The sequence below is a fragment of the Emydura macquarii genome, unplaced genomic scaffold (genome assembly GCF_026122565.2).
Source record: "Emydura macquarii macquarii isolate MOO-44397 ecotype Brisbane River unplaced genomic scaffold, CSIRO-AGI_Emac_v2 contig_1263, whole genome shotgun sequence".
NCBI lineage: Eukaryota > Metazoa > Chordata > Testudines > Chelidae > Emydura > Emydura macquarii.
Window position 1 is genome coordinate 9,549,805 of NW_027131400.1, and position 20,357 is coordinate 9,570,161.

The 20,357-nt window shown below is 38.0% G+C and overlaps 1 protein-coding gene across 1 annotated transcript; it reads left to right on the forward strand.

Annotated features, from left to right (window-relative positions):
- Positions 1 to 213: 213 nt before the first annotated feature.
- Positions 214 to 7,647, forward strand: MPLKIP (M-phase specific PLK1 interacting protein). The gene is made up of 2 exons (XM_067550395.1): positions 214 to 702; positions 5,617 to 7,647. The coding sequence occupies exons 1-2, from the start codon at positions 331 to 333 to the stop codon at positions 5,818 to 5,820; spliced, it is 576 nt and encodes a 191-aa protein (XP_067406496.1). The 5' UTR covers positions 214 to 330; the 3' UTR covers positions 5,821 to 7,647.
- Positions 7,648 to 20,357: the final 12,710 nt, after the last annotated feature.

Sequence of the window (20,357 nt, forward strand, 5' to 3'; positions counted from 1 at the left end):
GGCGAGAGCCGGGCGGGCTGGTGGCGCAACGCTCAGGCTGCGCTCCTCCGCCCGCCTCCTCCCCGCAAACTAAGTCTCCTCCCGGCCGTCGCGCGCCGGCGGCCCCCAAGCGCCGCGACTCTGAACTGCGTCCCCGGGCCCCTGTCGGCACGTCGCGGGCGCGCGCACGCGCAGTCGCAGTCGCACCAGTCGCGCGCGGGCCTGCTGCTGCTGCTGCTGCTGCGTGTCTCGCGGCGCGGCGGCGGCGGTTAGGCAGGGCCGGTTGCGCAGTTTTCATTCTCCGGCTCCGGGCCGAGAGGGCGCAGCAGCAAGAGGAGCCGGAGCCGGGCCATGCACCGGCAGAGCTTCCGCCCCCCCACGCCCCCGTACCCGGGTGGCGGGTTTCGGAGCCCTCCTGCCGGCGGGGGCCCCATGCCTCCCTCCCCGCGGGGCTACGGCAGCCCCCACCACACGCCGCCCTACGGCCACCGGCCTCGGCCCTACGGCAGCGGCCCCTCGCCCCGAGGCCACAGCTTCCACGGCGGGGGCGGCCGGTTCGGAAGCCCGTCCCCGGGGGGTCAGAGCCCGCGTAGGCCGCACAGCGCCAGCCCCCGGTACTCGGCTCCCTACGGCTGCAAATCCCCGGCCGCGGCCCAGCAGCGTCCGCCGCACGCACCGCAGCAGTACAAGTCCTCGCCGGGGGGCTACCAGAGACACTACCAGGTATGGGGGCGGGGAGGGGGGGGAACTGCCCTGCACAGCGGGGGGGGACCTGCTGTGCGCCCCCTCGGTGCGCGGGCGGGAAGGAGGAGCTGAACAATGGCTCATGGAAACACGCGACAGCCCCCCCCCCCCTTAGGCGCCCTGAAAGAGGGACCGTGTAAGACAGAGTGAAATAAATGCCCCTTCGCGCGCGCGCGCGCGCACACACACACACGAGGGAGGAGAGAGACGCACAGCCAAGGCCTTCTCCCGTTTCCCGAAAGGGAGGGAAGCTGACTCAAAGCAGAATCCCCTTCCAGGCCCTGAGGAGGGCTGGGAGATCGACGAGGACCCCAGGGATAGTCTGTTCCTCCCACCCCCAGCCTGCCATTGGAAGGATGAGAAAGCAACATGCAAACTCAACCTCCCTCACGTTAGCTTTCCCCCGTTTCTCGCTTTTACTGAGGTTTTTTTTTTTTTTTTTTTTGGGGGGGGGGGGGGGTTAGGAGCTGAGATGAATTTGAATGTTTGTAACTTTGTTAGAGAAGTTGACATAAACTGGGAGATTGGGTACAGTCGAGCATGGGATGCTGCTAACATGATTTTAAAAAAAAAAAAAAAAACATGTTTTCTAGCAGAGTTGAAAACCTTTCCTAGTTGTGAAAGGAATGTCACACGGAGAGGGGAAATGCTGTTTAAATAATGCTTTGGGCTTTTAAACTTCCAGTTTTAAAGTGGTGAAGCACTATACTAATCTCTGAATTGAAGTTAGTTTCTGTATTGGGTTAATTGTTAAAATAACACCTGCACAGGTAAAATATTGCTGAGGTAAGCAATGTCATCATTTTTGTAGTTCATGTCGAACTTTTTGTCTTTAAAAAAAAAAAAAAATGGGGGGAGAGGGTTCAGAACTAGCTTTACCAGAAAGCACATGCACTGTAGAAATGCTATAGTCATATTCCCAATAGACATTATAAATATAGGTGAAGAGAACTCAGCCAGCCATTAGTTTACTATTTTTTTTTTTATTTTATAACTTAATCAGGTAGAAAGTGATGAGTGTCAAAGCCATACAACATACAGTTCCCACTAACTATTGAAATGATTACTGGTTTTCTGCTCAGTTGGAAAACACATTTCCATTCCTCCTAATAGAGCCTGATAAGCTGTGCATGGGTCTTTGTGCTAAATCACTCTGCTTTTGCCTTTTCAGAGTGGTTATTGTAATGGAACTATGTGTTTGTCAAGTCATTTTGTTCACAATGTATTCTTTGTGGGATTAAGGGAATAAAAAGTAGGAATTTGCAATGGAGGAAGGGATTAAGATGCTAACATGAATAAAAGGTGTGGAGGGGGCAGTTAGAAGAATTTAAATTTCATGCTGTGGTAGATACTAAATATTTTAAGAAAAAGTATCTGTTTGAGTAGCACTAGCCCAGACTACATAAATAGAAGAGAAGTTATATTGTAGCAAAGTGTAACTACCCATGACTGTGTCTATAATAGATTAGACCCCTATGTTCAGGAAAGCTATTTCATAATGACCTCTGGAAAGAAAATGACTCAAAGCAAGGTGCCATAACACGTGAGTCCTGGAAGAGTACTAAGCAGTTTGATTCCATTGTCTGTTCAAAATTTTGTTACCATTAGGGAGAATAATTCCTTCTTTCTCCTGTAAACCCATCAGAGCTGATACACAAAGACATCAAAATCTCCAAAGCTTGTAATACTACTGTCATCCTCAAGTTTAGGGACCTAGAAAGACCATCTAAAATCTTTCCTCTGGAAACAGGAGCTAGAAAAGACTATTCTTATTAACAATATTTCTTAGAATTTTTACTTGATAGTATTGAGGTTTTCAAGCACTAAAAATGAGCACAGTTGAATTTGCACCCTCAATTACCATAATCTTTTCTAAAAAGGACACAATCTTAAAGGAAAATAGTATTAAGTATAGAATTATGTTGTTATAATTATACTTATTTTCAAAACAGTTTGAATAATTGCCTGTCCCTGTCTCAGAATAGGACTTCCTCTTTATTAAGCTTTGACTTAGTTTTCTGCCATAAGTATTTGTACTTCCGCTACCAGTTTATTATGCTAACTTGATTAACTTTTTGGAGATAGTAGTCACTAGTAAGACTTTTGAACACAAAGGTTCCATCTCCATCAGGGAAATGTCCCATTGCTGATAGTGGTGCTAACCCTGATTACGCCATTATTTGGGGGTTGGAAAAATGTGGAGATGAGACAAAACATTTCAGCACTATTATAGGAAGTGCAAAATCTGGTAAAATAATCTCATGCTTTCTGTAAGGGGCTGAAAACTCTGGGTTTCCCTGTGCTGGCAGGTAAACTTTTTCAGCACTAATTGAGAAGAAATTTGGAAGGGGAGTGACTATTGCTCTCTTCCTAGGCATTATTGCATTTAAAATCACGGTATTAAACTGTCAGCAAGAGGCAGTTTTCCTTGTGTAGATGCAGTCTGAGGCTTTCTATTCAAAGGAGGATTGATGTGAGAACAGGTTTACTACATCTCTAAGAGAAGTGGCACTAGATCGTATTACCCACTAGAACAATGTTCTGAAATTTGTCTCCCTTTCCCCACAGACTCACCGTAATAAGAAAGACTTAACACTTATTTGTGGTTAAAGATACTTGTCATGGTTAATATTTTAAGATATGAACTTCTACATAGATAGGGAGTTATTTCAGAATAGTGATTTGTTATTAGCAATGTGTGGAAGCTCTTATTCCAGAATGAGTGCTATATTCTAAATTAGCTTAATCTAAAACGGTACTCCTATTCCAAAATAGCATCAACACATGGAGTTAGTCAGGAATAGCTAATCTCTTCTAACTTCATACTGCACCTTATTCCAGATTGGGTTTTATGTCTAGACGAGCCCATTAGTATTTTAAATACATTTCTCCAACGCCATCATCCCTTCAAAACATTTATTACAAATGCAATTATGTCAGAGTTTTTGAGTTTGGGTAAATTCATTGTCTTCTGAATGCTGAGAATGATAGCAAGAATGTTACAAAAAGAATAAAGATTTGTTGGATGTGGTGGTGATTGGGGTGATTAGATTACATTTTAGAGAAGTAAAGCATGTCTTTGATCAATCTTCTGAAGTCTAGAATACACAGCTTTGCTCCTTAATATGCATGTTTAAATGAGTGTCTCCTAATGCCAATCTTTTTTGCTAGTTTTTATTGGCTTGGTCTAGGGAATACTTGTAAATCTACTAATGTTTCATGGAAAGCTTTGTGAAATATAATTTAAAATTATTCTTTTGTTTATATAGTTTTCTTCCATCTGCCTTTCTTATGACTTGGTATGCTGATATGAAAATTGTGGCATCACTGTTATTCTGCTTCTCCACTTGTAGTCATTCTTCTGTGAGATCCTAGTCACATCCACATAATTTAATTGTGATAACATGGAGAAATAAAGATTGGGGTGAAAAAATATATGTTCTTTGAGGTGGCTTCTGCATATTCCCATTTGTGGGATGTACTCCCCATGCCATCAAACTTCAGGTGCTCTCTGCAAAAAAAAATTACCTATTGTGACCACCTCTTTGCAGCACCAAATTTTTAGAATTATTTAGGTTTTGAGAGGGTAAATGGTCTCCAGCATTCTCAGTTTCTCCTCCTCTGTGGCTAGGTGTAAGGACCATCTCTGTATGGAAGGAAAACTTGTTGCTGTCTGGTACCTTTAGATACATAGGCCTGGTCTAAACTGCTGTCGACAGGAGATATGCAAGCTACGTAATGTAGCTTGTGTATCTCACATTGATATACTTAACGTTTACGTAGCGGTGTGTCTTCATGGCACTGCATCGACAGGAGACGCCATCCCATCGACATAACCTTAGTCCTTTCGGGGAGGTGGATTACCGGAGTCCACCAGAGAGCCCATTTGGAATCAATTGAGCGGGTCTCCATTATCCATGATCTGCTGCATTGATAGCCACAGACCTGGCAGTGTAGATGTATCCATAGTTTCTGTGCCATTGTTTAGATTCCTAGGTCATTTCTGAGCCGCATGTCTGATCTCAAGTTCTTCCTGCCAAATTTGAGTTTAAAAATCTTACCTGTTGCTATGTGAAGAGCCTATATATACGCAAAAGGAAACTAAACTTACAGAAGAAAGTGTGAAATTAACAATACCTAATACTGTCAAATTCACAAAGTAAACAAACTGGGGATTAAGGGAGAAATCTCTCATCTTTGTTATAGTTCTCTTAGATTATGTAATTGTAACAATAATCAGCGAGAATAATTAAGTTGGTGTCCCTTTCATGTAACTTGTCTGTGCTTTGACAAAATTCAAGTTTCAGAAGCACAAACAGACACAATTAGTCCTTGTAAGCAGTTTAGGCTGCATTTAATTGATTGATGTAGTAACAATACCCAGATTTGGTTCTCCAAAGAAGGGAATCTTTTATGTAAAACTTGAAAAAGAAATGGTTGAGCCTAAATACCATGTTCTTTACTGTAAGCTTCTTGGATCAACTGTCTTTGTCTACTTTGTACAGTGCAGATTAAACACTCAGCCCTTAAATACTTTGTAAAGTCTAGATTTTGCTCTTTGTAAATGGCTTTTTGTAAACTTTCCTGACCTTATCTATTCCTTGTTTTGTTGCTCAGCTTTTGGGCCTGTGCAGTCTATTAAAAATAGTCTCAGTAGTTTCTTTCTACAGTTATATACCAATATGAAGTGAACATTTACTTTAGACAAGCTTATTCTTATATACTAGTACATCACTATTCCCAAGAAAAAATTGATATACAAACTAAATTCTTCTATGGCAGTGGTTATTATCACTAGCAAATGGAACTTGAAAGGTCTGCTACTTTAGAGGAAAACTTTTCGTTTTAATTAGTCTATTAAATGTTTCTTTACCTGATGGTTTTCTTCCAAAGGGATCACCCAGGACATCTACTCCATTTGGTACAGCGCATGGCAGAGAGAAAAGAGTGTCTAATGATGTGGAAAACTATTACAGACCTTCAATGCTTGAGGACCCATGGGCTGGCCTTGAGCCAGTTTCTGTTACAGACATAAACCAACAATACAGCAATGAGCAAACAACATATACTGGTAAAAAAGGGAGGTATTTCAGTTAACATTTCTAAAAGCCAAATAACTCCATCTGTCAGGAAAACTTTGGGACAAAATCTTTACACTTACAAAAGATGAACAGTAATCAAGACCCTAGCTAATGCTTTTATTTGAACAAATGTCCACCCTTTTATCTGACTTTTTTTTTTACTGCATCGGATATTTTTATGTATCAGGAGGGAAAAGTAGTGGTGGGATAATATACATTTCTGGCTACAAGGAAGTGCCTACCAGCTTTGAAGAACGCTGTTCTTTAATCACCAGCAATTGATTTGTGTCTGTTAAAACAGGTGTCGATATATTTACCTCTTCCATGCCAGATTGTTAACCTAACTTTTATTGTTAACTCCTTTAGGATGTGGTATTTTTTTATGTTTCAACGTTTTTAGAATGAAGTATGGAAATACAAATAAACAAAAAAAAAATCTTTGTAAATCCTTGTTTTGTAATGTAAAAAAAAGTTATTTTAGGCCTTTTTGTTAAGGTGTACTCGTCAAATAAATAAATATAGTGAATTAATCATTCTGTAAATATAATGCTTGTATGCTAGGGTTAAACTTTGATTTTGTGCACAACTTTTTGTTAATTCTAGTGTAAAATAAGTGAAACATGATTTTTAGCCATCTCAGGAAACTAATGTATTGTATTTGGAAAGTTTAATTTGTTAAACCAGCTCTTGAATGATAAATGTCTGTAGTCATGGTGGGGTTTTTTTGGTTTTTCTTTTTTTTTTTTTTTTAAAAAACATTTTAAAGGATTCACATTTGGAAACAAAATAAGAAATTTATGGATTATAGCAAATAAATCTGTCTTCTTGCAAGTAAAGTTTAACATGCACATAAACATTAGGTAATTAAATTAATGCAAAGACGCCTTTTTCTAATTTTTAGAATAGTGTATATCTAGTAATGAATCAAATTCAGTTTGTATGATTAGATAATTGAGTTCAGTATGTACCATAACATTTCACTCTTAAATTGTCCCTTTGCATTTATAACTCTCTTTTGACTATTTTCTTTATCCAAGATTAACATCTCTGCCTACGAGAGCCTTTTTACCATTTTTTGTCTCCTGGAGGGTAATATGTTACAAGTTATATGAGAGCTTTTTTTAGGACTTATCTACACGTGGGGTTGGACGCTCTTATTTCCAGAATAAATAGGGGATAACACCATGTGTAGAAAAGCCCATAATGTGACTTGTTATGCTTGTAGTAATGTTTGAAAACTTTCAAAATACTTGAGGCATTATGGTTGGAAGCATCAGTATTTGTTTAATCTTAGTTATTATGCTGGATTTTAAATGTAGATTATGGGTGAAAGCTTACTAAAATAAAGGAAGTGTGAGGTCATTTTTAAAGTGCAACACTTTAAGTTTGCTTCATAAAATTTCAGAAAAATGACCTTGGTAATTGTAAGTTTCACATACCCTATGATTTTTTTTTCCAGGTGTGTCTGCGCATGCATATGTGTGTGTGTGCATTGCTGAGAGCGCTACTCAATACATCTTGCAAAGTTGTCACTCCCAAATAATGGGAGCTTTGCTTGAGTGCGTGTGCTAGGGAACAGCCCTTAAAAAGCCCTGTGAAATAGCCCTTAAATGTTTGCAGAATTCTTCTGTACTGTCTGCTTAACATCAAGAATACCGAAACCCTCATTCCAGAATCAAAATTGATTCTCTTAACTGGCAGCTATTGGTGATGTATCATTACAGACTGCACTTGTTTTTATCCACAGTGCAACCAGCAGGACTGAGATGACTTAAAAATAAGTAAACTGTGAAAATTTTTATAGAACTAAAAACAATTAAATGTACCATCATGAAAAGTGAAATATTAAGCTTTGCTTTTTTTTTTTTTATCTGACAGGGGCTGTAAAACTCAAACAAAAAAGTTAGAGGGTACTTTACTGAGTCATCTTTCTTTTACTATTCCATATGTAATTCAGTGCAGCTTCTTTTTAATAAGGTGGTATTTAACTTGGTGGTATCGGATGCTCTTTAAAGACTCAAATTATAAATGCTCCCAGTTACAGACATGAGAAGAAACTGAGTTTGGGAAGGGAAAGGATTCATAACAGAAGAGACTGTAAGAGGTGCGACTACTTTACAATAGCCTAACAGCTGCTGCCATTGCATTGTGTAAAGATGCATTTCTTTCGCTTTGGTTTTACAGTTGAACGCAGCTATCTCTGGATTTGGGTCTCAGACTTCAGAGAAAGTAGATGCTGTTCCAGAAAAAGAAAATTTCAGGAAACTGTCTTGAGAAGTATTGTTAAACTAAGACAGGTCTTCATGCCATCTGTTAGGCTACTGCTCCTGAGCATGTCAGGATATGACCCAACATTTTTGATAAAAGTACATCAAATGGCCAGACTCCAATAACTCAACCAAGAATCAGCAAGGAATATAAATGTAAATATAATATTTTGCTAAACTCCTCAAACTCCACCTTGCATGTCAAATGTGAATAGTTTGGTCATCTTACTCTACAATAAACTAAGAGTTTCAAAATGTCATTGTTAAATAGTTGTGACTAAATGCATGAATTCTTATCCATAGCAGTAAATACAATGTTCTTAAATCCAATTTTAAGCTTTGATCTATTTTCTGTACTATTCCAGAAGCCTGAAAACACTTGTTTCCCCACTGATTTTGCCATTTTTCCAAGTGGCAAACATTCCTTCTCCCACGTGGTGGTAATGGAGCTGGAATACATGACTTCATTTGTTTATGAAGGTCATGCACTATACGGCTCTGTGAATAGTATTTGATAGTATAAATGTAAATATGCCATAGGGAAGCATGGGTACATTGTCTCTTTGGGAGCTCTGTAAAAATGGTGCCTGTGTTTTGTTGAGAAGTGGACTCTTCCTTTAAGGAAAAAATGAGAATATGAGGAATGTTGTTCTCTAGCAGACTTCAAACACTTTCAGGTAAGTTATGTTTAGGTCTGGGTTTTTTTAATGTTGATTCATCTACCCTACTGTGTTCACCCTCTGTCCTTTGTTCATGGAGCTTTCCTGTTCACTTAGTTTTTCAAGTCTTTGCATAACTCCAGAGTAGTGCAATTACTTTTGACAAGCTCTGAAGCAAATATCTAATTTGACACATTGGCATTCACTATTCTGACTCATTAAAATTAAATTTTTATTGCTCCTACCAGCATATGGGACAGATCCTCACTTGGTTTAAATTGTCACCTCCTTTGAATGGAGTTATGAGAACTTTTACCGAGGATCTGTCCTAAAGAGTGTATGGTGGTGTTTAACCATTGTGAAAGTAATTCAGGTTTTGATTTTATGTAAATAGAGACTTTATTTTAGAATATTCTTCATCTGTCACTATTTTGGATTACAATTATTATTAATAACTTGGGTTAAAGTAGCACACAAAATATTAGGCAATTTGCAATGTTGAATTCATTTCATGTTGATTGTGAGATTATCAAAGTGCTATTTAATTTACTCTATTTGTCAAGTTGTGCTATTGTTTAAGCTTGGGTGAGCAATCAGATGTATTAACTATTTGATATAAGGTATTTCAGTTTAGCACTTACTTAAAATAGACACTTTGAAAAGGGAGAGAACATGGGCAGGAGAGTCTGACTACTTTTGCAGTACCTATCTGATCCTGTTTTTTTTTTCTTTCTTTTATTAAAAGGATATGCTATACAAGGAAATGAGAGAGAATATACAGAACTTCTGTTCTGTTACAATTTGGGGGACACTTATACACTCAGAACATGGCTAACTGAAGTTGTTTTTCCCCCTAAAAATAATCTCAAAATCTTGAATCTGAAAAGGTTTCTGTGTGTGCTTAACTTCACACGTGAATAGACTCATTGACCTTCAAAAGCATTGCTTTTGAGTAAACTTTAAGCATGTGTGTAATTCCCTAGGATCTAGGTTTGGAAGTTGTGCCACTCACCTGTGTTCAAATGCTATTAACTAGTTTCTTTTTCTCTTTATTTTTCCTGCAAATAAAATTTAATAGTAACAGTTGTTCTGGATTCAGATTCATGATCTTTTAAACGTTTTGTTTGAGACAGGACTGCCTAGAATCAAATTAAACTTATTTATAATCTTTCATCAAATGTATATTTAGATGAGTTCCATTCTGCTTTCCCCTAACTCCAGCACTTTCCTCCCATGCTGCCTTTGGGAGTAGGGGAGAAGAGGGATCCACTGTATTATAAAGAATCATTTGTTGGATTTTATGCCAAATTGTTTATTTCTGATATATAATTCACACAAACCTTAGTTAAGGTAGGCCAGTTGAGTTTTTCTCACAACATGAACACTAAGGCAAGGAAATCTGAAACTATAGCAGCATTCACATCCAATACTATTCTCCAATCAGCTACCAGAATAAAAATCAACGACACCACTTGTTTTCATTTTAACAATATCGTTGCCCTCAATGTGTACACAATTGAAAATATTTCATTGCCTGACCTTCATTTTTACCTGTAACTTCTGTTATGAATACACATTCTACTAATATTTGTATTTAAAAATGTAAATGTGGAAGCAGAAGTCCTAGAGCTGGAAATGGGGTTGGAGCAACTTGATGCAGAATTAAATATATTAAGCAACATATCATATATTGTTAGATCATTAAGATAGCGGGCCAAAAGAACTTGAGCTTCAGTTAAAGATTTCTCAACAGAAGTATACCGTGGGATTTTTTTTTTTGGCAGCGGGGGGGGGAAAGATGGTAACGTAGTGATTGTTGAAGCAGTTAATTGTTTCCCTACTCCTCACTAACTCCACTCCTGAAATCCTTGGCCAATTTTCTTCCCCTGGAATAGATCATGGGCAAGTGACTCCAGCATTGCTTCTATTTTCTAAGCACAAATTTTATACTTATATAAAATTGTTATCAATAACTTGTGAAACTTTTGCACATGTATACAGACTTCTGCTGTTATAGTTTAGGGGTGAGATTTTCAAAATAACATGCAATTGCCTAACTTTGCTTCCAATAAAGTCAGTAGGAATTTTACTGAATGCTTTAAGGGAAGTAGGATTAGGCTGATACAAGTGCTTTTGAAAATTTCACCCTAGCAACTGAATAGTAGATTTTTGGGGAGAGAGGAGGCAGGATTACATAGGGCAGTAGCCAAGAGGGGTTTCCTCAAGGCTGAAAGGGCAGCCAGGAGAGCAGTTCATGTCCTAGAACACCAGGGAGGTATGCAGGAACAACGGAGTTCTGCAGATTTCCCATAGTCTGAGAAGTTCTAGGGGCTAGTTTTTGCTTACAGTTCAGCTGGTGAAGTACTGAACTGTGTTGTTGACAGTTGTAAGGCTATCCTTTTGGATGAAAAGTTCTCTGCTTTTCCTAAGTTAAAAACATCAAATTTATTGTATGATTCCTTCAGCAAAAATAATGGATTAACTTTTTTACATTAAATACTGGCATGCTAAGCTTTCCAATTAGTTTTACGCCGTAATATTTGCTGTATATGGAAAATGGCTATGACTACCACTTGAAGCAACAGCTTATATTTTCTTAGTTTAAAAACAGTATGTATTACTTTTAGAATCTACAAGTATGTCAACATTCAACTGTCAAGCTCCAAAAATCTCTTAGAGCAGTTCAAAAAGACTAGACTTCCCTCTTCCTCCCCCTGCCCCCCCCCCCCCAAAAAAAGGGTAACATTAAATGTTTCAGTTCAGTGAATTACTATATTTAGTTGTAACTATGTAGAAGAAATCATTCTTCTGCTAGTGTTGCAAGATTAGGAACCATAAACTACAATATTTGTACTTAAGGCAAGAATTAAACTAGAGTATTGTAGTGGCACCTCCTTAGTATAATAGTACTTGTCCTATTTTAAATTTCACCCTCACCATGTGCTCCTTATTCAAGCAAAGTTTCTGTTTACTGTACTTCAAAACTAACGTAATTCAGTAAAGAGTGCTGGATTGGCTCTTTTACCTGATGTTCTGCAGGAGAAGGTATAGAACCCAACTCATTAATTCTAGCAGAAAATGAAGGGTTTATACTGTTCACATATATATTTTATAATCTAGCATTTTTGACCAAATCAGAAAGCCTCAGTTGGTATTCTAATTTTAGGAGAAAGAGAAGTAGTGCTAACTGTTGGAGCCAGTTCTGCTCAAAATACCTCAAACTTTGCAAAAAGAAAAGGTTCATATTTTTTTTCCAACTTGCCCATCCCACCCTTTTCTTTCACAGGTGACAATTCCGCCATCCATTCTCGGTATTTCCCTCTCAAGGCTCCTGTCAAATCCTATGGCCATTTTCTCTCTAAATTTCCCATTTTCCTGTGGTAAAAAAAAAACCCCCAAAACCTGTTTCATGCCTTGATTCACTGTCCCCAGACGGTTTGTTTGAAAATCAGCTTTTTTTTTCCTCTTCCAAGTCTTCCTCTATGATGAAGAATAAAAACAGATATATTTTTTTCCCAATCACCATGCTGGCCACATTTACACATTTTAAAAAAGTAAAAACTGGCACAACCAGCCCAATTACATCCTTGCTTCCTCATTGTCAGGTCACCTAAGATTTTAAGAAGGCATCAATATGCTTATGTAGTCTGACCAGCACAACACAGGTTACGCCTCAGTTTGCAATCTCTGCATCAAGTCCAAACTTTGCTTTAACCATAGCAAGTCTTTTAGGGAGATCCCAGTCTTCATTTAAAGATTTCAGGTGATGGAGAATCCATGATCCCTATTGAAGTCGTTGCAGTTGGTTACCCTCACTTAAAAAATTGCCCCTCATTTCTAGCCTGAATTTGTCTAGATTCAGATTTCAACCATAGGATCCCATTACACATTTTTCAGCTAGTTGAGCCATCTACTATCAGAAATCTCTTCCCTGTGTAGGTACTTAAAGATCAAATTACCCCATAACCTTAATTTCAATAACCTAATAAATAGAAGTTCTAAATTCTCACTGACTCCTATTTTCCAGACCTCAAATAACTGTAATTTTTTTTCTGAGCCTCCTTCCATTTTTCAACATTTCTTTTGAAGTGTGGACACTAGAACTAGATCCATTATTGCAGTAATGATCTCACTAATATAACATACTAATGCTAAGGTAAATATCACCCCCCCACTCCTATTTGACATTTCTCTACTTATGCATCCAGAATCACATTAACCTTTCTATTCACAGCATCACACTGGTAACTCATGTTTAGCTGGTTATCTACCATAACTCCTAAATCCTTTTCAATGGCACTCCACTCCAGGATACTGTCTCCTGTTCTGTGTGACTTACGTTCTTTGTTTCTAGATACGACTTTGCATTTAGCTGTGTTAAAACACATCTCTAAGGTTTCCCTAGTTTACTCATTCAACTCTTAAGATGTTATTCAGGCTAACATCTAAAATAAGCTACTGTAAGAAAGATTAATATTCCATACAACATAAAGTTGCTGCTGGAATGTGCTCTCCTTTTTTTGAGTCTTTAGCTACCGTAGCTGCTGTCTATAAAATTTCTGCCCTTGCAAGTAGCTTCATAATATGCATCTCATCATCAAAGGGTTTGGAGCAATTAGTAGTTCTTTCATGCACATTTCCTTTCAGTTCAGTGATAAGGTAGAGATCAAACTAATCCGAGTTTGTTTTTACAAAATGATGTATAAACAAGAACATCTGTTTACCATCACTTTGTTCTCCCCTTCTAATAAAGAGAAGCTTTAAAATTCAGATTCAATTAGAATGAAAATTCAACTTGGGAAAAAAATGTTTCAAAATATAATACAAGGGAAATCATCCAAGCCTCCAGAGCTGACTGACTACTTCATGCGTTAAGGAAGCCAATAGGAGAGGCTGTAACATGCTTGATGTGAAGATCATTCAGCTAGATAAATGGGCTGAAAAATGTCTGCCTCTTCAAGAATGAGTAAGACAGTTACATGGAAATTTATTCTCTGCTTCAGCAAGCATTATTACAAATTAGATGTTATGACTTCAGGTGAGATAGCTGTATGGCCCTCAGAAGTCTTTCAGGACAAGCAACATTTTTTGTGCTACATGGATTTATTTTATATGCACTGCTGCTCTAAATTGGTATACAAATTGAGCAGAGAAAGGAAACTTAGGGTGGAATTTTTCATATGTGCCCACAGAATTTAAACACACAACTCCCATTAGCTTTCAATGCTTAAGTCACCCACGTTTGAAAATCCCAGTCTTAATCCTTCGCTATAAAATGAGGTTTCATTTATTATATAGACAATTCTGGAAAGCTCACCTGGAAATATTGTCAGTTTTTTATTTGCTTCCCCCCTTTTTTGTTGTGGATGACTAAATTAGTCTAAGAAAATTTGTCTAGTTTGTCTGATAAGCTAATCATGATAGCAATTTGAGGGAATGATAGAAACAGCATGTGCCTTAAATGTGGCCAAAAAAATTACCATGCTAATCAGTTACATGTGCCTGCAGAGCATAAATACAGTGACAAACCAGATGGCTGGAGTGGCATTGTAGAAACCTGATTTACAGGTAAGGTTCTGGTTTTCCATGCCTTTTCAGTGGACAAGAAGGTCAGTTAGTTCCAAATGAAAAGTTTTCTTGATGGTATGATAAATATTTAATATAGATGTAGAATATTGTTATTACAACAGTTTGAAAGTTCTGAACTGAGAACATGGTGGAAACAATACTAAAATGTCCCAAAAAATCCAGAAATACTTAAATAATAACATAATTTTCAGTGCTTTTCTCCTTCCCCCTGAGCTGTGATTATCATTCCCTAACTAAACTTTCAACTACAGGCTGGAAAGCACAACATCTCATGTTACCTTTCAACATGAGCCTGACTAGATACTAGCCCTGTTTATTTCCCCACTACAGGATAGATACCCCTTTTATCCTCTGAATATTCATTAGAGACTGCATACTTTGTAAGGGACATGAAAAAGTTGCTCTTGTCTGTATCTCAACTGTCTCTCCAAACCTTACTCTCTTGCAAATGTGGTGGATCGTAGGCCTCCGCATTCATATAGGACCCAATTCGTCCAGGGGACTTTTGTTACTGCGTGCACACACCCCTTAATCACAAGCCAGCACACCATTTCTGATTCCCTATCTGGTTTACTTGTCTCCCATGCTATTAGGCAGTGACAGAGAATGAACTCTCCTATTTCTCCATTTGGAAGATTCTTATGTGGCTCCATTTCTTGCTTGTTAAACTATGCATAGTGGTTTCCAGAGGCAAGGGAGCTGGAGCAGATCAAGAGGGAACCCTGTGCCTAAAGTCCAGCTAGTGCCTAAGATATGCCAATAGATATGCATAAGGCTTCGGAAGTCCTAGGGCCACTCCACAGCAAACAAGCTGCTCAGAGACTTAGCTCATGTCTAAACAGTAGTGGCATTCTCAAACTAGCATTCTCTTGTCTCTTACCTGTAGGGCCTAACCCCCAAGGTGTTCTCTGAGAACACCTGCAGGATCAGGCTCCGCACAAAAGACAGCTTTGGAATTTCATGCATGTCCAGCCATCCAATAGTGTCGTGGTTAAAGCACTCACTGGGGAAGTGGACAACATGTTTTCAAATCCTTTCTCTGTCTGATTTGGACTTGACCCCAAGTCTCCAACCTCCCAGTTGAGCACACTAATGCTGTTGGCATTGCTCCTCAAGCTCTACTGGTGGAACTTTTCCCTTTATATAAATAATTCATTGAGCCAGAGAGCATGAGTGACTCTATAGCCCAATGGTTAGGGCACTCACCTGGGATGTAGGAGAGTCAGGTTCAAGTCCCTGCTTCAAATCAGGCAGGAGAGGGATTTGAAATTGGCTCTCCCACTTTCCAAGTGAGTGCCTTTACCACCGGGTATGGATGAATGGAAGACATGCATAAAATTCTCATCCTAGGGGCATCAAGCTGCAGTTTTTAAAGAGGAAGTTACATGCCTCAGGCCCCTGGGTACGTCTATACTCCAGCTACACATCCACAACTAGCCTTTCCCCTCATAGGGTTCCTGAACCAAAAAGTCTACAACACAATTAAACAACCCCATGAGCCTGAGTTAGCTGGCAGGGGCCAGCAATGGGTTTTTTTATTTGCAACATAGACATACTCTCTGGTTCTAGCCTTGGTTCCAAGGTTCTCTGCTATTCAGTAGAAGAACTGAGAATAAGATCTGGCATTACTGAATTGCAATCCCTTCCTCTAACTACTAGATAGTGCTTCCTCATCAATAAGGAGGTGATTTCAGGATTTGTTTGCTTCTTAATCTATTAGCTTTTGTTTATATGTTATTCCACAAAAATACCAGCTGTAACCTGTGACATCTAATTCTGCTGCAGGCATCTACATACCGTCCTCCTAATATAATTGCTCACTAATCATCTCCTAGAGCCGGGTCCAAGCCTGCATAGCTGCTTTTGTTTATTTTCTAGTAAGTGACCACCATTCCTGCTGTAAGATCTTGTAGATGCCCTCAGGCAATCTTATCTTTTGCAAAATAAATCCAGTAGAGGTTTCTCATCTTGCTAGCATGCAATAGTTTAAAACAATTGAGAAGCTTCATAATTTCTTTACTAAACTGTTCAATACTAGTCCACATATCTGTACCACTCATCATTTTAGGAAATGTGGGTAAAAATGCAGATAGTAAAACCAGCTATCTCCCTCTTGTGGTAGATAAATGGAATTTTGTTTCTTTTGAATAAAATTAAAAGATTGAAAGTGAAATTCTGTCCCCACTGAAGTCAATGATAAAACTCCCATTGTCTTCATTAGGGGCAGGATTTCACCTTTATTACCCAATTTTAAAGTCTGTGCAAGAATTAAATGTTACATTATTGTAATAAGACGACTTTTGTTAATTTTGCGTGCAAAAAGTTCAGGTTGCACCATAACTTGCTCAAAAATAAGGACAAGAATACTTGTACTCTAGTGAATTTTACTGTAACTGGAAATAATTTAGGCAGTAATCTCTGTAATTATTGTCGTTTCCAGTGGACGATTCCCAGGCAATTAGCACTGAATAAGCCACTCATTAGCAGTATTAGTCATTAATTTCAAGGAGCTTTTTTCCTCTTTATAACCAGTAGTTTTATAACTGAAGAAATCTATAGTGTAGCCAACCAGCGGCTCTGTTTCATGGAAAAAATTATTGTGTTCCTATTTTCCATTAGCCTGAAAGCAAATTCTGAGGGTTTCTAATATATTCCATAGTCAGTGTGTTAATTTGTCACATATGAAAATGTTGCTAACATTCCAGCAATATAGTTTGTTGTTAACCATTTTCTTGGCAGTAAGAACTTTCTGAAATAACTGTTTTCTGCACTCCTTAGTTGCTCAGGTAAATGTTTACTATACAAAGTTAGGACACTTCTGTAGGAAAGCCTTTGTCTAAAGATAGACTGACCACATTAAATGTGATTTAAAGTGGCCAAATTTACCATGAATTGTTGCATTAAAGTTTTTAGCAGGATGTGTTATTCTATATTGGAGCACACTTTTTTCCCCATGTCGTAACAGTAAGGGTATACAGTTTAAGTATGCAAAATGTCACTGATTCAAAATAAAAACAAAAAAGAGAGTTTCTTTTTCCTCCTTTTTCCTTTCCAATTAATTGTTGCCATGTTACTTTCTATAAGCCAATTAAAAGAAATTTACAATACATGTAAATACAAAAACATTAACAATTTAGAAAATATTAAGGCCCAAATTTTTAGAATTGTACACAGGCAGTTGCACATGCAAAACTGTACACACAACTGTTTTATCCAATCATATTAATTACATGCATAAATCTAAAACATCTAGTTTAAATTGCAAATCGCTTGCATAAAAACATAAGGCATTCTGCTTTCATTAAAAAAACAAACATAAAAATTGATAATAAGCACTAGATCATACTTCATGTATTTAAGGTTGTAAGATCTTGCATGCATGTTTTTTGTTTTGTTTTTTAAGTGCACTATTGTTTTGTTGTACATGTTCACTTTTCAGTGTAGGGCCAGATGCTCTTTACATGAGGGTATAGTCTCAAAAGTAACTCTGTAAAAATTGTTCTCTCTTACTCAACAGACTTGCTCCGTCTCTTTCAGTAATATCTAACTATTTTAGTAAGATAAACTTGGAGTGCTTTTTATTCCTGTCAGTATTGCAGAATCACTAGTGCTATAGAAGAATTGGCAGGATTCCATACTGGCTTGGGGCATAATCAAAAGAATTGTTACAAGTGAGAGTGTTGCAAGACTATATTCTCACCCTACTGAGGTCAAAGGAACTTGTCAAGGATGAAAGAAAGTAGAAAAAGACATTGGAGGTGTACAGGTGTAACAGGACAGAAATTGTTCTGCACAATTCATTACTGGCCATAGTTAATAAGATGGAAAGAACACAGCTTGACTTTCAGATCCCAGGTTGAGTTTGCGAGTCTGGCAGGGTTTGAGAGGGGAGAGTTGATTGATTGTTTAGTTTTTTTTATCTTGTAAATTGAGCAAATTTTACATGAGTTATTGGGAAACAAAGTGCAACCTCACAATGCAGACTTTAGACCAGTTGTTTTTTAGAGTGAACTGAGCTATATGTGGCTTAAACTCTTTCAAGTGTTTAAAAATGTCAGCATATGTTAACAGCTTAAGCATTAGCCCTATCTTAAATAGTTTTTATCTTTAGAAAAAACTCAGAAATGAAGTGCAAAAATTATATTAATGCACAATTATTACTGTCAGTTCCTGCATCAAGTATATAATGATATCTTATGACTACAGGACCTCACTTAACTAACAGTAAAAAAAAGTTTTTCTTATGTCTTTAAATATTTTTTCCTTTAACCAACATACCAATTTCATTATGTCAATCCCTGGGATCTTCCTGCTGATGTACAGCCACCAAGAAGGGTCAGATTTCATTTTTAACTTTTGTTTAAAATGCAGACTTCCTTACTCTATTCTAAACAATAGACCAACTGCAGCTGAATCTGGTGGGTACTGTTCAATCTTTTTGTGCTTCTTCCGGGCATACACGTGTTATGCTGATGGAATAATAAGACAGTGTCACACTTGAATCAATGTATGAATTATTTGATTTCTTATATTGGGACTACAGCCAGAGTGGTTGCTCGTTTCTGGTCACAGCAAGAATGGGTTGGCTTTGAATTTTCCTAAATATTACAACGTTGGGCACACAAAAAAAGTTGCATTTACAACTTTCCTCACTCAGTCACAACTCTCATTTGTGCCTCAGTGCATATTCATCCCCTTTGCAAAGTGAAGTGCCCCTTGGATACCTTAGATTGTATCCTCTAGCCCTACTTCCACACATCCCTTGTTTTAATAGTCTCAGAAAAGCACCTGGATTTGAAATCCAACAATCCTTTTTGTAAGTAACTTCCACCTATCAATTAAACCAATCCACAAGAACACAAAATAGTATTTTTAAAAGGGGCAGGCTAGTCTTTCAAAAGACTTAGCAGCAGCCAGAGACAAGAGAACCCCTTTATTCTGACTGAATAGCACCCAGATATTTCTGAAGAGTCTCAAGACTGATTAAAAAAAATGCAAACCCACACAAACAGTCTCACTGTTAAGCACAAAGAGTCTCACTGGAGCCAATAGAGGTACTCACATAGGGTAAAGTATATGCGGGATCAGGGTCAAACTTGTTTTTTAAAAAATCTGGGAGGATAATTGTAGCATGATCTTTCTCTCCTCTGCTCCCAACCCCCTTAAAGCTAACCAGAAAAGTCAGGCTGACCAAGAAATATTTGCCGTTCATTTGGATTCTTCCCTCTGGTAATATTTCTCCCCATCAAAGAGTATGGTAAATTGCCCTTTCCCATGCTTCCATTCACTTCAGAAGTGTGTGTCTACATAAATGGTAATGTTCCACCAGTTATTCATTCAGACTACCCCTTACTTCACTGTCTGGATTTTTACAAACCTTGTTCTCTATACTCAATTCTTTTTTATCCTTTTCCAAGAGTGCTTAGTAACAGAGAGCATGTCTACCCAGATCTCTTTCCTGAAAACTGCATTTCCCTTTTCCCTTATTACCATATGTAATTTCTTATACAAACGCTTTGGAAGCATACGATAGCTAGTTGATATAGTAGGATAAGTAGTAGTTTATATAAGTAGCTAGTTAGAAGTCCAGCTACATATTTAAAATAATTCCTCGTGGAAAAAGGCCATTTGCTGCTTTACATTACAATTAGTAATGCAAGTCAATGATCCATTTTACCTCAATCATCCTCTTTCATTTGGTCTAGCAAAACAACTTTTATACTTGGTTTCCATTTTAAACAACTCCAGACACTGCAGTGCTTTCATTCTCTCGTTTGGAGCAAAAGACTAAGATACTTTCTCTCTCTCGTGGCATTTTTAGCCTCTCATATACAATATACACATTTAATGAAATCAGCTAACACAGAAAGGAAGCAAACTTCCACCTTTTACCCTATGACAGAGGTTGAACAAAGGCTGAGCTTTTGGTTTGCGAAGTTCATTTTCCTATTATCAAAAAGCATAAAATAATTTTAATTGCAGCTGTTATAGTTTTAAAAAAATAAAAACCCCATTACTTGCCTGTCCTGTGGATTTAC

Bases quoted from the DNA above. Each gene is read 5' to 3' on its own strand.
- MPLKIP (XM_067550395.1), top strand. From the start codon at position 331: ATGCACCGGCAGAGCTTCCGCCCCCCCACGCCCCCGTACCCGGGTGGC. The intron at 703-5,616 runs GTATGGGGGCGG...TTTCTTCCAAAG, and splicing joins GCTACCAGAGACACTACCAG to GGATCACCCAGGACATCTAC.